Consider the following 18,672-nt stretch of genomic DNA (forward strand, 5'->3'; position numbering starts at 1 on the left):
CACATGATTGTGAACCGTTGGAAAAGACCAAAGGTGGACATGATGGCGTCCCGCCTGAACAAAAAACTGGACAAGTATTGCGCCAGGTCAAAAGACCCTCAGGCAATAGCTGTGGACGTTCTGGTAACACCGTGGGTGTACCAGTCGGTGTATGTCTTCCCTCCTCTGCTTCTCATACCCAAGGTATTGAGAATTATAAGACGTAGAGGAGTAAGAACTATACTCGTGGCTCCGGATTGGCCAAGAAGGACTTGGTACCCGGAACTTCAAGAGATGCTCACAGAGGACTCATGGCCTCTGCCGCTAAGAAGGGACTTGCTTCAGCAAGTACCATGTCTGTTCCAAGACTTACCGCGGCTGCGTTTGACGGCATGGCGGTTGAACGCCGGATTCTAAGGGAAAAAGGCATTCCGGAAGAGGTCATTCCTACCCTGGTCAAAGCCAGGAAGGAGGTGACCGCACAAGATTATCACCACATGTGGCGAAAATATGTTGCGTGGTGTGAGGCCAGGAAGGCCCCATGAAGAAATTTCAACTCGGTCGTTTCCTGCATTTCCTGCAAACAGGAGTGTCTATGGGCCTCAAATTGGGGTCCATTAAGGTTCAAATTTCGGCCCTGTCGATTTTCTTCCAGAAAGAATTGGCTTCAGTTCCTGAAGTCCAGAAGTTTGTCAAGGGAGTACTGCATATACAACCCCCTTTTGTGCCTCCAGTGGCACTGTGGGATCTCAACGTAGTTCTGGGATTCCTAAAATCACATTGGTTTAAACCGCTCAAATCTGTGGATTTGAAATATCTCACAGGGAAAGTGACCATGCTGTTGGCCCTGGCCTCGGCCAGGCGAGTGTCAGAATTGGCGGCGTTTGTCTCAAAAAAGCCCATATCTGATTGTCCATTCGGACAGGGCAGAGCTGCGGACTCATCCCCAGTTTCTCTAAGGTGGTGTCAGTGTTTCACCCGAACCAGCTTATTGTGGTACCTGCGGCTACTAGGGACTTGGAGGACTCCAAGTTGCTAGATGTTGTCAGGGCCCTGAAAATATAGTTTCCAGGACGGCTGGAGTCAGGAAAACTGACTTGCTGTTATCCTGTATGCACCCAACAAACTGGGTGCTCTTGCTTCTAAGCAGACGATTGCTAGTTGGATGTGTAGTACAATTCAGCTTGCACATTCTGTGGCAGGCCTGCCACAGCCAAAATATGTAAATGCCCATTCCACAAGGAAGGTGGGCTCATCTTGGGCGGCTGCCCGAGGGGTCTCGGCTTTACAACTTTGCCGAGCTGATACTTGGTCAGGGGCACACCCTGACTGAGGAGGACCTGGCGTTCTCTCATTCAGTGCTGCAGAGTCATCCGCACTCTCCCGCCCGTTTGGGAGCTTTGGTATAATCCCCATGGTCCTGACGGAGTCCCCAGCATCCACTTAGGACGTCAGAGAAAATAAGAATTTACTTACCGATAATTCTATTTCTCGTAGTCCGTAGTGGATGCTGGGCGCCCATCCCAAGTGCGGATTGTCTGCAATACTTGTACATAGTTATTGTTACAAAAATCGGGTTATTATTGTTGTGAGCCATCTTTTCAGAGGCTCCGCTGTTATCATGCTGTTAACTGGGTTCAGATCACAGGTTGTACGGTGTGATTGGTGTGGCTGGTATGAGTCTTACCCGGGATTCAAAATCCTTCCTTATTGTGTACGCTCGTCTGGGCACAGTATCCTAACTGAGGCTTGGAGGAGGGTCATAGGGGGAGGAGCCAGTGCACACCACCTGATCCTAAAGCTTTTACTTTTGTGCCCTGTCTCCTGCGGAGCCGCTAATCCCCATGGTCCTGACGGAGTCCCCAGCATCCACTACGGACTACGAGAAATAGAATTATCGGTAAGTAAATTCTTATTATTTATCAAGCCCTGGAGAGTGGTAAATTGCACGGTGATAAAGTACCAACCAATCAGCTTCTGTCATTTTTCAAACCCAGCCTGTAATATGGCACTTAGGAACTGATTGGCTGGTGCTTTATCACAGTGCAATTTACCACTCTCCAAGGCTTGATAAATCTGGGCCTTAGTATTGGTGATAATGATGGTGGTTTCTATTGGTGAAGTGACATAAGCAAACCTGATATCCATACAGCAGACATCCTATAACCCCAGCATTGTCCTTCTACAGATAGTCACCGTTGATTAAATGACAACAAATTTAGGGGGACATTTACTAAGCAGTGATAAGAGCAGAGATGTGAGCCAGTGGAGAAGTTGCCCATGGCAACCAATCAGCATTGACGTAACATGTATAATTTGCATACTATAAAATGATACAGAGCTGCTGATTGGGCAACTTCTCCACTGGCTCACTTCTCCGCTCTTATCACTGCTTAGTAAATGTCCCCCAAAGTGTGTCTGATTATTTCAGTCCTATAGCATAGAATATTCAGGTGATGTACTCTGTAGCTTAATGAGGGGATCTAGGCCCGGGCCATACAAGATTTATCTGCAGGGTATTGGTAAGTACACACTTTTTTTCTGCCACGTCACACTGCATTTGCATATGTCCGCCCACAAGGAGGATGTACGTCCGCAAGGAGGATAGTGACAGGAAAACATAGGAAATATGGGCAGATTATTGGGAATACACACACACTAGGGGTCATTCAGATCTGTTCGCTGGGCTGCTAATTTTTGCTGTCCTGGGATCAGATAGTCGCCGCCTCCAGGGGCAGTGTAAATTCGCCGTGCAAGTGTGCGATCCCATGTGTACGCCGAGCTGCTAAAGTCCTCTGTGTGCAGTGTGTGTGCAGCCCAGGACTTACTCCTACAGTGCGATGAGAAGAGGCTGGTTTGGGCAGGAGCTGACGTCAGACACCCTCCCAGAAAACGCTCTGGCACGCCTGCATTTTCCTGAACCCTCCCAGTAAACAGTCAGTTACTTACCACCCACAAACGGCTTCCTTCTGTCAATCACCTTGCGGACGCCCGTGCAATCGGATTTTTCACACCATCCCGTCGCTGAGCAGCGATGCCCGTTGATGGCTGACGTGCGTGCGCATTGCGGTGCATGCGCTGTTAGGACCTGATCGTCCGCTGTGCAAAAACACACAGCAGCGATCACATCTGAATGACCCCCCCACTGCTCGATATCGGGAGATCGTGGACAAGATTTTTGCTTTGAAACTACAGATCAGAAAATCAATAGTTCGTATTTGTGGGCAAGATTTTCCCGATTTATCGCAGAAACGCAGAACCGATCGTTCATGCACACTATAGGATAAATCAGGCCAATGTCCCAATTATTGTCAGATTGTCCCAATAATTGTATAGTGTGTACTTAGCATAAGGAACCCATAGGCGTAATAACGTTATAATATACAGTAGTGTGAATAAAGTGTTTACATGACATCAGAACTCAATGTTTATATAAAAATGAAGTTCATTTTGTAATATTCTTCTCTTCCAGCTTACGATTGTGAATTCTACAATAAAAGTGAGTCTGACATTTATATTGTTACTTATCAATAATGGCTGGTTCTCTGCAAATGGAGACATTATATACAGGTTGAGGCTCCATATCCAAAATCGTGAAATACAGAATTTTTGAGATTGTGAAACTTTTGCTTTCTGATGGTTCAGTGTACACAAACTTTGTTTCATGTCCAAAATTCTGAAAAATAGTGTATATCATTATCTTCAGGCTGTGTGTAAATGAAATCTAAATGAATTTAAGTGAACCCCTGTCACCCCTGTCTGTCTGCCCCTCCCCTTTAGAATGTAAGCTCTCACGAGCAGGGCCCTCTTCCCTCATATGCTTATCCTTTTCTTAAGGTGGGTACACACTGGCCAATATATCGGCCGTTCTCTTGAACGGCCGATATATCGCGGGTCCGTCGGCCAGTGTGTACGGCCGATACGTCTGTGAACTCCGTCGTTCACAGATGTATCGCGTCGACCCCACAGCACAGCCGACGGACAATATATCTACCGGTATATTGGCGCGACGCTGTGTGTGTACGCCTGTACACATGCTGCGGCAGCCGGCGGTGATTGACAGCTTAACTGGGCAGGCGAGTGTACACGCCCGCCCAGTTCATGACGTCAGTCCCCGACGGATCGGGCAGTGTGCATGCTCAACACACTGCCCGATCCGTCCATAGATATATCTGCCGATCATTGATCGGCAGATATATCTACCAGTGTGTACCCACCTTTACTTTAATAATCCTCAACTGCCCAATTCCTGCATTTTTTTGGCCACCTTGGAACTTATCTCGATGTCGTTTACTGGTGTAGTTATGCTTAGTTACCCTGTACTTGTCCTATATTATCTTCAACTGTGAGTCACTGTTTTCCTGTTTTGATGATGTGCATACAGTATGTACTCTGTATTTGGGCGCTGCGGAACCCTTGTGGCGCCATATAAATAAAGGATAATAATAATAAAATAATAATTTGGTGTATGTACATAAACTTTGTTGTAGGCACAAAATTATTAAAAGTATTGTACATATAAAATGACCTTCAGGCTGTGTGTATAAGGTGTATATGAAACATAAATGCATTCAGTGCTTAGACTTTGGTCCCATCACCATGATATCTCATTATAGTATGCAAATATTCCATGATACAGAAAAATCCGATATACACAATAGTTTTACTCACAAGCATTTTGGATATGGGAGACTGAACCTGTATTATTAATATTAAATGCATTATTATCTTGTATTTAGAAACAGTAATAAGGGTTTTGTAGTGACATACAAGGGGATAGAACTGACAATGGGATACATAGGTACAGACATATATAAAGTAGATACATAATTACAATTAGCATAATTATGTGTAGCAGACAAAGTGGAAAGCGTATATATCCCTGCAAGTATAAAGAATGTAAAACCAACACCTGTGTAGCCACTTACTAATCAGAAAACCAGCCCAGAACAATAGAGAGATATTTGGCCAATCAGAGACCAGCACTCTCTCTCCCACATATGGCGTGATTGCGCCATCTTTTCCATATTACTTGGATTTTACGAGGAAATTTGATTATTCGAATCCCTTGAAATTGGGTAAAACTACCTTTTCTGCCCTGTTCCCCCCCCCCCCGTACTTGTATTTTCATACATTACACTTTGGATTTGTGTACATTTTGTTTGCTTTCACGTTATGTATGTACCAAGGTATTTTAAATGCAATTTTGGCAAGGAATTTTGAACAGGAAAAACGGGTACATAGCTGGAAAACTGGGATTGTGAAAGTGGAAGCACTAATTGCGTGCGTAATACTACTTAATTATATCTGAAACAGCCCCAGTTGGATTTGTATAGATTAGTGCTGCCACACGGGGGCAGTAGAGGTCAGTGATAAGATAAATTATTATATTGTGGGGAAGAAATATTAAACCAAGTACTAAATAGTTGCAGAGTTATCCAGACCGGGAACAAAAGGACTAAGGTCCCATTATTTGGCCAGGGTCTAATGAAGGGGATTTTAGCCCTGGTTTCTTTTTCTCCCAGAATACTTCATTGAGGTGAGAATCCAAAAACCACATCCCCTTAGATTTGAAGAGCGCTCAAAAGATGTACCCATGTGATAAGGCAACTAATCTTCTGTCCCAGAGAGCTGATCCACAACCATGGGTTGGATTTTACTACTGGTACTTTGGCCAGAGGACCATGGCCTATTTCCTCACTTCCATGGGTACAGGCGTTGATTATAGCCAAATGGGCGAGAAGGAATGGTTGGAGCACGAGAGCAGGATTTTTCCTTTGATTTTAAGGGAAAATAAAAAAATCAAATTACAGTACAAGCTCAGGCTGAGTATAAGCTTTTGGCAAATACTGCGGTTGTGGGAACTGCATAATTTGCAACACGCTCATTCTCCACTATGTTGTGCCCTGACTTGTGGGACTACAGTGAAATAACCCATACTAATATTGCTAAATACGCTTCAGCAATTCGTATACTTTGCAAACACTGACGCCACTTGTGCGTCCTGCCTATAATTATGTGTCTGTTAGTAAATAACCGGATTAACCGCTAATTCTCTGTCTTGTGTTCTCAGTACTTGGGAAGGGGCCGTACAAGCTGCTCAGTTACGTTGACAGAGGCCTGGCGTTATCAGTCAGACTGTCCGATGCCGCTGTTATGCCAATGAGGAGAGACGGAGCGATTCCGGGACACACGGCAAACTTCATGCTGACGCCAGGACTGTACAAGCGCAAATCGCATGGTGAGATCTCACATCATCATCATCATCATTATCTGGTGCAGCGCTGAGCCAGGCACATGGATAATAATTCAAGACTTCCGTAGTTAGTTTATCCCCCCCCCCCCACCCCAACCCAAAGGTTTATTGGACCTGACCCCATGTTTGTTCCTCCACAGACAGAAACTTGGTCTCTTTCGAGCTAGCCGAGCGGCCAAACTTCTTTTTACATCTGGGCAGCAACGGGACGTTGGTGGTGTCCAAGTGGCAGAGAAGTGAAGACTTTCAGATCCGCTCCACCTTTATAATCCACAAGAACACGTGGATCGCCGGGTACAGCGCCTACGAGAGTTTCGCCAAGCCCGGACACTTTATGCAGATCTCCGCTTCGTCCATTTATCTGACGAAATATTATCATTCCCCTGTGTACCGACTGTCTACGCTCTTCAAGTTGTCAGGTAGGAGGATGGATTCCACCTGTGAGCAGTATTTTCTACCTTAGTATGGTTTTATGTACATATTGCTTGTTTCACATGACGTGAGGGATGATGCTGGCCTTATCTAGGTGATCTTAGATCAGACAGGGCAATCCAATGCTATGACTGCTGCAGTGGTTTATATAATGGCACACCTGCAGCAAAGGAGGGGCTTTACTGTTGCTGGGTACGATGGGGCTCTTATTTCTCAGGACAAATGATACCCGGCCTGGCATCAGCCCTGACACATGCATCACATTAGGACACAAAGACCCAGCTGCTCTGTTCTTCAGGGAGCTTAAGTGTTAAATGTCCTCTCTGTAAATCTGCCTTTATTTTGCGGGGTTTCATGGGGCGGCAGCTGTTCCCGGCACACTCCTAACTCACACAAATGACAGATTTTGTCATGGCCAAATTCCTAAGATCTCCTGACCAGGGGACCTTCAATCACCACTAAATCCCTGGCTGAATCGGGCACATGCCTGGGGTACGGAGCAGAGGGTTCCCCCACTCTCTCTCTCTCTCTCTGTCTGTTGTAAGGCTTACTGTGCCGCAGCCAAATATAAACCTGACTGTCTTTTATTATTGTTACAAAGGGGGGGGGGGTATCCAATAAGTGCAGTAACATTGTTTTGCGATAAAAACAGGGCTTTTTTATTGTATTTGCGATAACTCTGTATCCAATTAGCTGCGAAAAGTTATCTATAGGTTTGATCGCGGATTTCTCTTCACCATCTCTAAGCAGAGGATAAGTAGTGCAAAATCCCTAGTTTAAGACAAAAATATGGGGACTTGGGCGCTCATTCCGAGTTGATCGCTCGCTAGCTACTTTTAGCAGCCGTGCAAACGCATAGTCGCCGCCCACGGGGGAGTGTATTTTCGCTTTGCAGGAGTGTGAACGCCTGTGCAGCCGAGCGGCTGCAAACACATTTTGTGCAGAACAAGACCAGCCCTGTAGTTACTTATCCTGTGCGATGATTGCTGCGACGAGTGACACGGTAATGACGTCAGATACCCGCCCTGCAAACGCCCGGCCACGCCTGCGTTTTTCCAAATCTCCCAGAAAACGGTCGGTTGCCACCCAGAAACTCCCATTTTCTGTCAATTTCCCTGCGTTCTCCAGTGCGACTGAAAGCGTTGCTAGAACCTGTGCAAAACCACAATGCTCTTTGTATCTGTACGCCACGCGTGTGCATTGCGGTGCATATGCATGCGCAGTTTTGCCATTTTTTTAACTGATCGCTATGCAGCGAACAACTGCAGCTAGCGATCAACTCGGAATGAGGGCCTTGGTTCAGAACCACTGAGACACCCCTGCCCCCCTTTCCCCGGAATGACTAATTAGGCACTTTGAAGTTTATATGTTTTTTTAATTGGCCAATAATGACATATCATTTTTGGGGTAAAAAAATGCAAAGTGATGGAAATTGGGGTACAAGGTATGGGACAGGTATATTGGGGTGCTTTATGAGTGGGACAAGTGTTTTTAGAGTTGCAGGTAGGAGTAATCGGTCTGTTTCCACTTTTTTTTTAAAGTCCCCTATAATGACCCAATTATATACTTATACCCATTTTTATGTATCCCAAATTTAATGAGAGCACTTATTTTGCTGAAAAAAGTAGCTTTCTATCCTTTTTTCACATTTTGTAAAAAAAAAAGCCTATAACAGCCATCTGACCCGATTTAATTACACCAAATAGTTTTATATTTTGGCCACTATTAGACTTCTATAATGTTTTCCTATATTAGTTTGGATTTTTTGCGGTATGAGCAGATTTCCCCACTTTCTCCTATACTTATCCCTGGTTTTGCCAGCTAGAATTATCATGCGGATCATGTTTACGAAAATGATGGAATAGGATAGGTGCGAAAAACGGGAGCACGCAGGCTGCAATACGCAGTTTTTTTTCCAGGAGATAGGTGCAATAACTTTAGCCGCTATCGCAGATCACATTATCGCAGCTAATTGGATGTCCCCCAAGGTATATTTGGGGTCATTCCGAGTTGATCGCTCGCTTCCGCTTTTTGCAGCGCAGCGATCAGGTAAAAAAATGCACCGCAATACGCGCGCACTTCATACGGGTACAAAGTGCATCTTAGCTGTGCTTCTAGCGACGATTCCATTCGCACAGCCGATCGCAAGGAGATTGACAGGAAGAGGGCGTTTATGGGTGTCAACTGACCATTTTCTGGGAGTGGTAGGGCAAATGCAGGTGTGTCCAGGCGTTTGCAGGGCGGGTATCTGACGTCAATTCCGGGTCCTCCTTCGCTAGGATCATCGCACAGGATAAGTAACTACAGGGCTGGTCTTGTTTTGCACAAAATGTTTTTGTACCGCTCGGTTGCACATGCGATCGCACACTTGCAAAGCGAAAATACACTCCCCCGTTGGCGGCGACTATGCGTTTGCACGGCTGCAAAAAGTAGCTAGCGAGCGATCAACTCGGAATGAGGGCCATTATTACATTATTCAGTGACTATGGGTATCCCAGGCTTCAGATGCAGCTTTGGAGCCAGAACCTGAGGAGCTGACACTCTATCTAGGATAAAAGGACTGTAGTGATTCTGTATTCCAGATTATGCGCTCATTGTGAATCGCCTAATGTCCTCTTGTAAGAAAATATGTTATACAAACTGTTACCTGGTTAGGTGAAGCTGTATATACAGCACAGTCTTTATCCTGCCTGCCACACAACAAAACAATGTCTGATCTCTGTACTTTATCATGTGACTTATTCCAGAGTCACTCCCATTGTGTCCTCCTATAGCGTTTTATAAGCGCAGGAATCTCCTCTCCCCCATAGCTGGGTTCAGCACTTCCACTTTGCTGATGCAGATAATTACATGCTCTAAAAATATAGCAGCATTTGTTTAAGTTAATGGAAAAGTTACACCAGTCCCAGGAGCTGAGGGAAGGACAGATTGGGTTTCTTGCTGACTATTGGGAATACTTTGCATGTTAGTGGGGAAAGTATATATGACGAGACAGAGGCACGTATTCTGGAACGAAATAATGGGCACTAGAAAGGTTCCTGTAATGCCACCAGCTCTCTGACGCACATCACAACACAGAGGAATCTTAAGTGACACGGAGAAGTGTCGCGCCACGAGACCATGTGCAGCGGAGTCATTCACCGTGGTGCAATTCAGGGTGACCTCCTGCATGGTGAATCAGAAATACTGTGGGCAGAGGAAAATGTCCCATCTCCCATTGAAGTAAACCTCTTCCAGACACAGTCAGTTATACATGGCAGCCTTATACATGTGTACAAATAATTATGTGTCTCAAACATATGTCCTCATATATCCTCGTTAACTTGTAAGAGGATCTTTCATGTGATGTTCAAACAAAATAATGATTCCAATAATCCAGGCCTCAGACATCTAACCCGGCTTCTTCTCATAATAACAATCCAGGCCTCAGACCTCTCACCTGGCTTCTTCTCATAATAATAATAATAATCATCCAGGCCTTAGACCTCTCTTACCCGGATTCTTCTCATAACAACAATACATGTCCTAGACGTCTCTTACCCGGCTTCTTCTCATAACAACAATACATGTCCTAGACGTCTCTTACTCGGCTTCTTCTCATAACAACAATACATGTCCTAGATGTCTCTTATCCGTCTTCTTCTCATAATAACAGTATGTGTCCTGGACCTCTCTTTCCTGGCTTCTTCTCATACTAACAATACATGTCCTACGCATGTCCTATCGGCTTCTTCTCATAATAACAGTATGCGTCCTAGACTTCTCTTACCCGGCTTCTTCTCATACTAACAATACATGTCCTAGACGTCTCTTACCCGGCTTCTTCTCATAACAACAATGCATGTCCTAGATGTCTCTTGCCCGGCTTCTTCTCATAACAACAATACATGTAATAGACGTCTCTTACCCGTCTTCTTCTCATAATAACAGTATGTGCCCTGGACCTCTCTTTCCCGGCTTCTTCTCATAACAACAATACATGTCCTAGACATCTCCTATCCCGCTTCTTCTCATAATAACAGTATGTGTCCTGGACCTCGCTTGCCCGACGACTTCTCATAACAACAATACATGTCCTGAACCTCTCTTTCCCGGCTTCTTCCCATAACAACAATACATGTCCTAATTTCTCTTTCCCAGACTTCTTCTCATAATAACAGTATGTATCCTGGACCTCTCTTACCCGATTTCTTCTTATAACAACAATACAGTACATGTCCTAGACTTCTCTTACCCGGCTACTTCTCATAACAACAATACACATTCTGAACCTCTCTTACCCAGATTCTTCTCATAATAACAATACAGTACATGTCCTAGACTTCTCTTACCCGGCTTTTTCTCATAAAAACAGTATGTGTCCTGGACCTCTCTTACCCGACTTCTTCTCATACCAACAATACGTGTTCTGGACCTCTCTTACCCGGTTTCTTCTCATAATAACAGTATGTGTCCTGGACCTCTCTTTCTCGGCTTCTTCTCATAACAACAATACATGTCCTAGACGTCTCTTACCCGTCTTCTTCTCATAATAACAGTATGTGTCCTGGACCTCTCTTTCTCGGCTTCTTCTCATAACAACAATACATGTCCTAGACATCTCCTATCCGGCTTCTTCTCATAATAACAGTATGTGTCTGGGACCTCTCTTACTCGATGACTTCTCATAACAATACATGTCCTGAACCTCTCTTTCCCGGCTTCTTCTCATAACAACAATACATGTCCTAATTTCTCTTTCCCAGACTTCTTCTCATAACAGTATGTATCCTGGGTAAGAGAGGTCCAGGTCCTGGTCCTCTCTTACCCGATTTCTTCTTATAACAACAATACAGTACATGTCCTAGACTTCTCTTACCTGGCTTCTTCTCATAAAAACAGTATGTGTCCTGGACCTCTCATACCAGACTTCTTCTCATACTAACAATACATGTTCTGGACCTCTCTTACCCGGCTTCTTCTCATAACAACAATACATGTCCTAGACCTCTTTTACCCAGTTTCTCATAAAAACAGTATGTGTCCTGGACCTCTCTTACCCGACTTCTTCTCATACTAACAATACGTGTTCTGGACCTCTCTTACCTGGTTTCTTCTCATAATAACATTACATGTTCTGGACCTCTTACCCAGCTTATCATAGTAACAATACGTGTTCTGGACCTCTTTCCCAGCTTCTTCCCTTAATAATAATAATAATAATAATAATAATAATAATAATAATCCAGGCCTCTGACCTCTACTTCAGCTTCTTCTCATAATGACAATACGGTTTCTGGACCTTTCACTTATTTACTTTTTCGTAATAACAAATGAGGTCCAGGACTTTTCTCACCCAGCTTCTTATGAAATGAACAATAAAGCCCCAGGTTTCTTTCACCCATATTTGTTATCACGACAAACCATAGAGCTTGTGCGAATCAGGCATGGGCACGCTTAGGGCAGGTCTGCTCAGATTTGTAATGCCGATGGGGGTAATTCTGAGTTGATCGCAGCAGGAACTTTGTTAGCAGTTGTGCAAAACCATGTGCACTGCAGGGTAGGCAGATATAACATGTGCAGAGAGAGTTCAATTTGGGTGGGTTATTTTGTTTATGTGCAGGGTAAATACTGGCTGCTTTATTTTTACACTGCAATTTAGACTGCAGATTGAAAACACCACAATCTAACTCTCTCTGCACATGTTATATCTGCCTCCCCTGCAGTGCACATGGTTTTGCCCAACTGCTAACAAAGTTCCTGCGATCAACTCAGAATTACCCCCAATATGTGGACATTCTAACATGTTGCCATTTCATTACTGTCTACATGATGAATGTCAGCATGGTCAAAGTCGACATTATAACCATGTCACCATTATCTTAGCGACATGATGAATGTCATCATTAGGACTGCACAGTAATTGATTTATTTTTAAGCAGGTTGATTTAATGTAGTACACTGTCAGAGCCTGTAGGTGGTGCTCTTCCATTTACAGTGTATGGGAAGTGTATTGTTGACCATAAGACTCCCCACAAATAGAAGCTGCAGTGAAACCAGCAGGCTGTAACATGGGTTTGCATCACCAGAAAAGCACAGTTTCCAGCACCGTAAGGCGTCCCCTGGAGAAAGTGCTGTACAAGATGTGGAGTATAGATCTTTCTCAGCCTCTCGTACGCCTTATACTAAGGGGTCTATAAAGTATATAAAAGAATCTATTGTTGGTGGAAAGTAGTATCTTTGCTGGCCTTAGGACTTGGTCTATAATATATTAACAGGTTACCGCTGGTGATGATCCCCCTGGAACACTGTAGGTTAGTAACTAATGAGGCTGTGTCCGGAGCAAGTCCAAATGTGGACTGATCCCACAGATATCTGCAATTTGCGCATGTGCCGTAGAGAGCGATCGCCGAATGCACGTCACACCTCGCCTACACAGTGTGTTGACAGATTTCCGTCCTCGTGTGTATGGACATGGGATGCCTGTTTATGCCGGATGTTGCCAGGCCGGTCATCCACATGAAGACAGGCAATCAGCATAGGTGGCCAAATATCAGCATAAACCGGCTGCTGTGGGCGGACAAGAAAATGCCCACAGATACATTGGAACAGTTCTGCATATGTCCCGGCTCCCACGTAGGTTTAGTAGAGTAGAACACCCCGGGTCCTGCGCAGGCTTGGTGGGATGTAACGCCCCGGTGCCCGCGCAGGCTTGGTAGAGCGGAACGCCCCGGTGTCCAAGCAGGCTTGGTAGAGCGGAACGCCCCGGAGCCCGCACAGGCTTGGTAGAGCGGAACGCCCCGGCTCCCACGCAGGCTTGGTAGAGCGGAACGCCCTGGCGCCCGCGCAGGCTTGGTAGAGCGGAACGCCCCGGCTCCCGCGCAGGCTTGATAGAGCGGAATTCCACGGCTCCCACGCAGGCTTGGTAGAGCGGAACGCCCCGGCTCCCGCGCAGGCTTAGCGGAATTCCCCGGCTCCCACGCAGGCTTGGTAGAGCGGAACGCCCCGGCTCCCACGCAGGCTTGGTAGAGCGGAACGCCCCGGCTCCCACGCAGGCTTGGTAGAGCGGAACGCCCCGGCTCCCACGCAGGCTTGGTAGAGCGGAACGCCCCGGCTCCCACGCAGGCTTGGTAGAGCGGAACGCCCCGGCTCCCACGCAGGCTTGGTAGGATGGAACGTCCCGGCACCCGCGCAGGTTTGGTAGAGCGGAACTCCCCGGCTCCCACGCAGGCTTGGTAGAGCGGAACTCCCCGGCTCCCACGCAGGCTTGGAAGCGCGGAACGCCCCGGGCTCCCACGCAGGCTTGGTAGAGCGGAACTCCCCGGCTCCCACGCAGGCTTGGTAGAGCAGAACTCCCCGGCTCCCACGCAGGCTTGGTAGAGCGGAACGCCCCGGCTCCCACACAGGCTTGGTAGAGCGGAACGCCCCGTCTCCAGCGCAGGCTTGGTAGAGCGGAACAACATCCTTTTCTGTGATAACCATAATCCTGCAGATAAGATTCCTTTGTAGTGAGCGTCGCTCAGCAGCCACAGAATATAATAATGCTAAATCGTGGAGAGAGTTTATATATTTTGCCATATTACGTGTAACACTAATAAATAGACCCCTTAATGTGAAATAAAAGTTAATCCAATAGAAAATGGCATCTTTTAAAATTCACAAATCTATATAGGGAGGGACCCTGCGGCCTAATGAAGACACCGGGCTCCCCTTGTTTAACACCATTCTCGGACTGTTACGTTTTTTTCCCCCTCAGGCGACATATTAAATATCCAGAGTGATCAAAGTCACCCCGCCTTTTGTTTTCGTCTTGCACTGACCCCGGGAACAGGTGACTGATAATCACAATGAGGGGCTGACAGCAGTGTACCATGTGCTGAGCGTTATGGAGCAGATACAAATGCGGGGTCACAGCGAGTAAGCAGAAAGTGCTGTTCCCGGTCACCCCCCCTTCCTCACGCCCAATTAAAGTGACAGATACAGGAGGAGATCTCAGGGCTCTTGTATGCTATGGAGATTTATGGAACTTCCCGCAGATCATGTATGTCTCAATCAATACATATAATGCATTTGGCAGATATATATAATAAGAGAGAGTAAAGGATTATTCACATACAGTACACTCGCTGGACAGAGTGCGTCTAAAGCGATCTGCTTTTCACCCATTGTGCTTTTCGGTGCATTAATGCAGGAAATAAAGGTTGTGTGGCCCTAACACCCTAATCAGCGTTGGCAACAGCAGCCATGCCTAATGTTTAGTGTGAATAAGCCCTAAACGTGGAGGGACGGGCTCGCAGACTTGTTGTAAGTGGTGGTTTTGGTGTTAGAGGCTCCTGTAATCTTCCAGATAGATTACCAGAAGAACGAGGTGGTCTGCGGAGTTAGTTTCAGGGATAAATAAAAGCTGGAATTCTCCTGTTACAGAGTAATCCGAGGAAAGCGAGAAGGGAGCGGTGACATTTATGAGTTTGGCACTGTGCGGACTGAACTTCTCTTCTGTTATGTGTGTGTGGGGGTTGGGTTACCGTAGTCAAGTGCAAATAAATTTAAACTATTGCTGAATTCAGTAGACTCTGTGTCATATTTATTAACGGTAGCTCATGAAAAAAAAATGACAAAGATGCCAAAACTGTGGGTGTATAGAAATAAACAAATAAACGGAAATGTAAAAAAAAAATGTTATTGAGAACTGCGGGGAAAATGGACTGGGGGAGAGGTACAGATGTATCCTCGTGCCAAACGGCCTTTCTCTGCGACCCTGGTGCTGTGCGACTCAGCTTGCGTCAAACATCTTTTCTGTGTCTTTTTTTGCTTATGCCGGGTACACACTGCACACACGGGCATAACTCCCTGAGGCAATGGAGACACCTGCCTCCGGGCTCCAAGCCCTGAAGGGGCACCTGCATGTACAGCAGCACCTGTGTGGGTCACAGCAGGATCCAAGTATGACCGCTGCTCTTCCAATGGAGCTCTGCGGCACACTCGCTGCAGAGTTACTTGGCTGTCCCAGTAGCTCTGCTAGCACCTGCAATAGGGGACAAGATGGCTCCCGCCTGGTACCGCTCAGCCTGCGCTGCAGCAAGCGACTGTTCACCTACCGTTGCTGCTGGAGCAGTGAACGCTGATTCTGCATGCTGAATCTCATGAGTGTGACCCTGACCCACTGACCATAGTCACGCTCTGTAACTGGAGCTCTGCAAATTCACTGCAGGCTCCGGGCCCTGTAGACGGGTTGGGATTGAATTGCCGGCATTCCAAATACCAACCGCCACATCCCGATGTTGAGAACCCCCGGCAGGAGAAGGCAAGTATACCTACCATCCCCCAATGGCCCCCTAACCCTCCCTCACAGCAGCCTAAACCTACCCTAACAGCCTCCCCCCCCCCCCCGCATTCTCCCTCCCCCATACCCCGACCGCAGCCTTACCCTACCTGGTGGTGTCTAAACCTAAGCTCTCCTCCCCGCAGCCTAAACATCCCCCCCCACCCCACACACAGCCTAACCCTTACCATCTCCGGGGGGTGCCTAAATCTAACCCCCCCCCCCCCCCGCAGTTTAAACCTAACCCTTCCTCCCCGCAGCCTAAACCTATCCCCCCCCCCCCCCCCCCCCACACACACACACACACACACACACACAGCCTAACCCTTTCCTGGGGGTGCCTGAACATAACCCCCCAAAACCACACAGCCTAAACCTAATCCTCCTCCCCCGCAGCCTAACACTTGTGACCCTATTCAGTGTGACAATATTCAACTTTGGGTGTTTACGTAGGATGTGGTCACACAGTTATCAAGTAATTAAAATTCATCATATATGTAGTTCAGACAGTCCCAGTGTCCCCTCACTCTCAGGACACATGTAATACAGACAGTCCCAGTGTCCCCTCTCTCTCAGGACACATGTAATACAGACAGTCCCAGTGTCCCCTCACTCTCAGGACACGTGTAATACAGACAGTCCCAGTGTCACCTCACTCTCAGGATACATGTAATACAGACAGTCCCAGTGTCCCCTCACTCTCAGGACACGTGTAATATAGACAGTCCCGGTGTCCCCTCACTCTCAGAATACATGTAATACAGACAGTCCCAGTGTCCCCTCACTCTCAGGACACGTGTAATATAGACAGTCCCGGTGTCCCCTCACTCTCAGGATACATGTAATACAGACAGTCCTAGTGTCTCCTCACTCTCAGGACACATGTAATACAGACAGTCCCAGTGTACCCGCACTCTCAGGATACGTGTAATACAGACAGTCCCAGTGCCTCCTCACTCTCAGGACACATGTAATACAGACAGTCCCAGTGTCCCCTCACTCTCAGGGAACATGTAATACAGACATTCCCGGTGTCTCCTCACTCTCAGTATACATGTAATACAGACAGTCCCAGTGTCCCCTCACTCTCAGTATACATGTAATACAGACAGTACCAGTGTCTCCTCACTCTCAGGACACATGTAATACAGACAGTCCCAGTTTCCCCTCTCTCTCAGGACACGTGTAATACAGACAGTCCCAGTGTCCCCTCACTCTCAGGACACATGTAATACAGACAGTACCAGTGTCTCCTCACTCTCAGGACACGTGTAATACAGACAGTCCCAGTGTCCCCTCACTCTCAGGACACGTGTAATACAGACAGTCCCAGTGTCCCCTCACTCTCAGGACACATGTAATACAGACAGTCCCAGTGTCTCCTCACTCTCAGGACACATGTAATACAGACAGTCCCAGTGTCCCCTCACTCTCAGGACACGTGTAATACAGACAGTCCCAGGGTCTCCTCACTCTCAGGACACGTGTAATGCAGACAGTCCCAGTGTCCCCTCACTCTCAGGATACATGTAATACAGACAGTCCCAGTGTCCCCTCACTCTCAGGATACATGTAATACAGACAGTCTCAGTGTCCCCTCACTCTCAGGACACGTGTAATACAGACAGTCCCAGTGTCCCCTTACTCTCAGGACACGTGTAATACAGACAGTCCCAGTGTCCCCTCACTCTCAGGATACATGTAATACAGACAGTCCCAGTGTGTCCTCACTCTCAGGACACGTGTAATATAGACAGTCCCAGTGTTCTTTCACTCTCAGGACACGTGTAATACAGACAGTCCCAGTGTCCCCTCACTCTCAGGATACATGTAATACAGACAGTCCTAGTGTCTCCTCACTCTCAGGACACATGTAATACAGACAGTCCCAGTGTACCCGCACTCTCAGGATACGTGTAATACAGACAGTCCCAGTGCCTCCTCACTCTCAGGACACATGTAATACAGACAGTCCCAGTGTCCCCTCACTCTCAGGGAACATGTAATACAGACATTCCCGGTGTCTCCTCACTCTCAGTATACATGTAATACAGACAGTCCCAGTGTCCCCTCACTCTCAGTATACATGTAATACAGACAGTCCCAGTGTCCCCTCACTCTCAGGACACATGTAATACAGACAGTCCCAGTGTCCCCTCACTCTCAGTATACATGTAATACAGACAGTCCCAGGGTCCCCTCACTCTCAGGACACATGTAATATAGACAGTCCCAGTGTCTCCTCACTCTCAGGACACATGTAATACAGACAGTCCCGGTGTCCCCTCACTCTCAGGACACGTGTAATACAGACAGTCCCGGTGACCCCTCACTCTCAGGACACATGTAATACAGACAGTCCCGGTGTCCCTTCACTCTTAGGACACATGTAATACAGACAGTCCTGGTGTCTCCTCACTCTCAGGACACATGTAATACAGACAGTCCCAGTGTCCCCTCACTCTCAGGACACATGTAATACAGACAGTCCCAGTGCCCTCTCACTCTCAGGACACATGTAATATAGACAGTCCCAGTGTCTCCTCACTCTCAGGACACATGTAATACAGACAGTCCCGGTGTCCCCTCACTCTCAGGACACATGTAATATAGACAGTCCCAGTGTCCCCTCACTCTCAGGACACATGTAATACAGACAGTCCCGGTGTCCCTTCACTCTCAGGACACATGTAATACAGACAGT

At 46.9% G+C, this 18,672-nt stretch overlaps 1 protein-coding gene across 1 annotated transcript in view; it reads left to right on the forward strand.

Annotated features, from left to right (window-relative positions):
* OTOG (otogelin) overlaps window positions 1–18,672 on the forward strand; it is a 416,567-nt gene that overhangs the window by 215,495 nt on the left and 182,400 nt on the right. Inside the window, exons 30-32 of the mRNA XM_063944165.1 lie at window positions 3,452–3,478; window positions 6,053–6,220; window positions 6,376–6,654. Of these exons, the coding sequence (XP_063800235.1) occupies window positions 3,452–3,478; window positions 6,053–6,220; window positions 6,376–6,654 (474 nt within the window). The remainder of the gene's footprint in view (window positions 1–3,451; window positions 3,479–6,052; window positions 6,221–6,375; window positions 6,655–18,672) is intronic.

Source organism: Pseudophryne corroboree, chromosome 11 (genome assembly GCF_028390025.1).
Source record: "Pseudophryne corroboree isolate aPseCor3 chromosome 11, aPseCor3.hap2, whole genome shotgun sequence".
Classification (NCBI taxonomy): Eukaryota; Metazoa; Chordata; class Amphibia; order Anura; family Myobatrachidae; genus Pseudophryne; species Pseudophryne corroboree.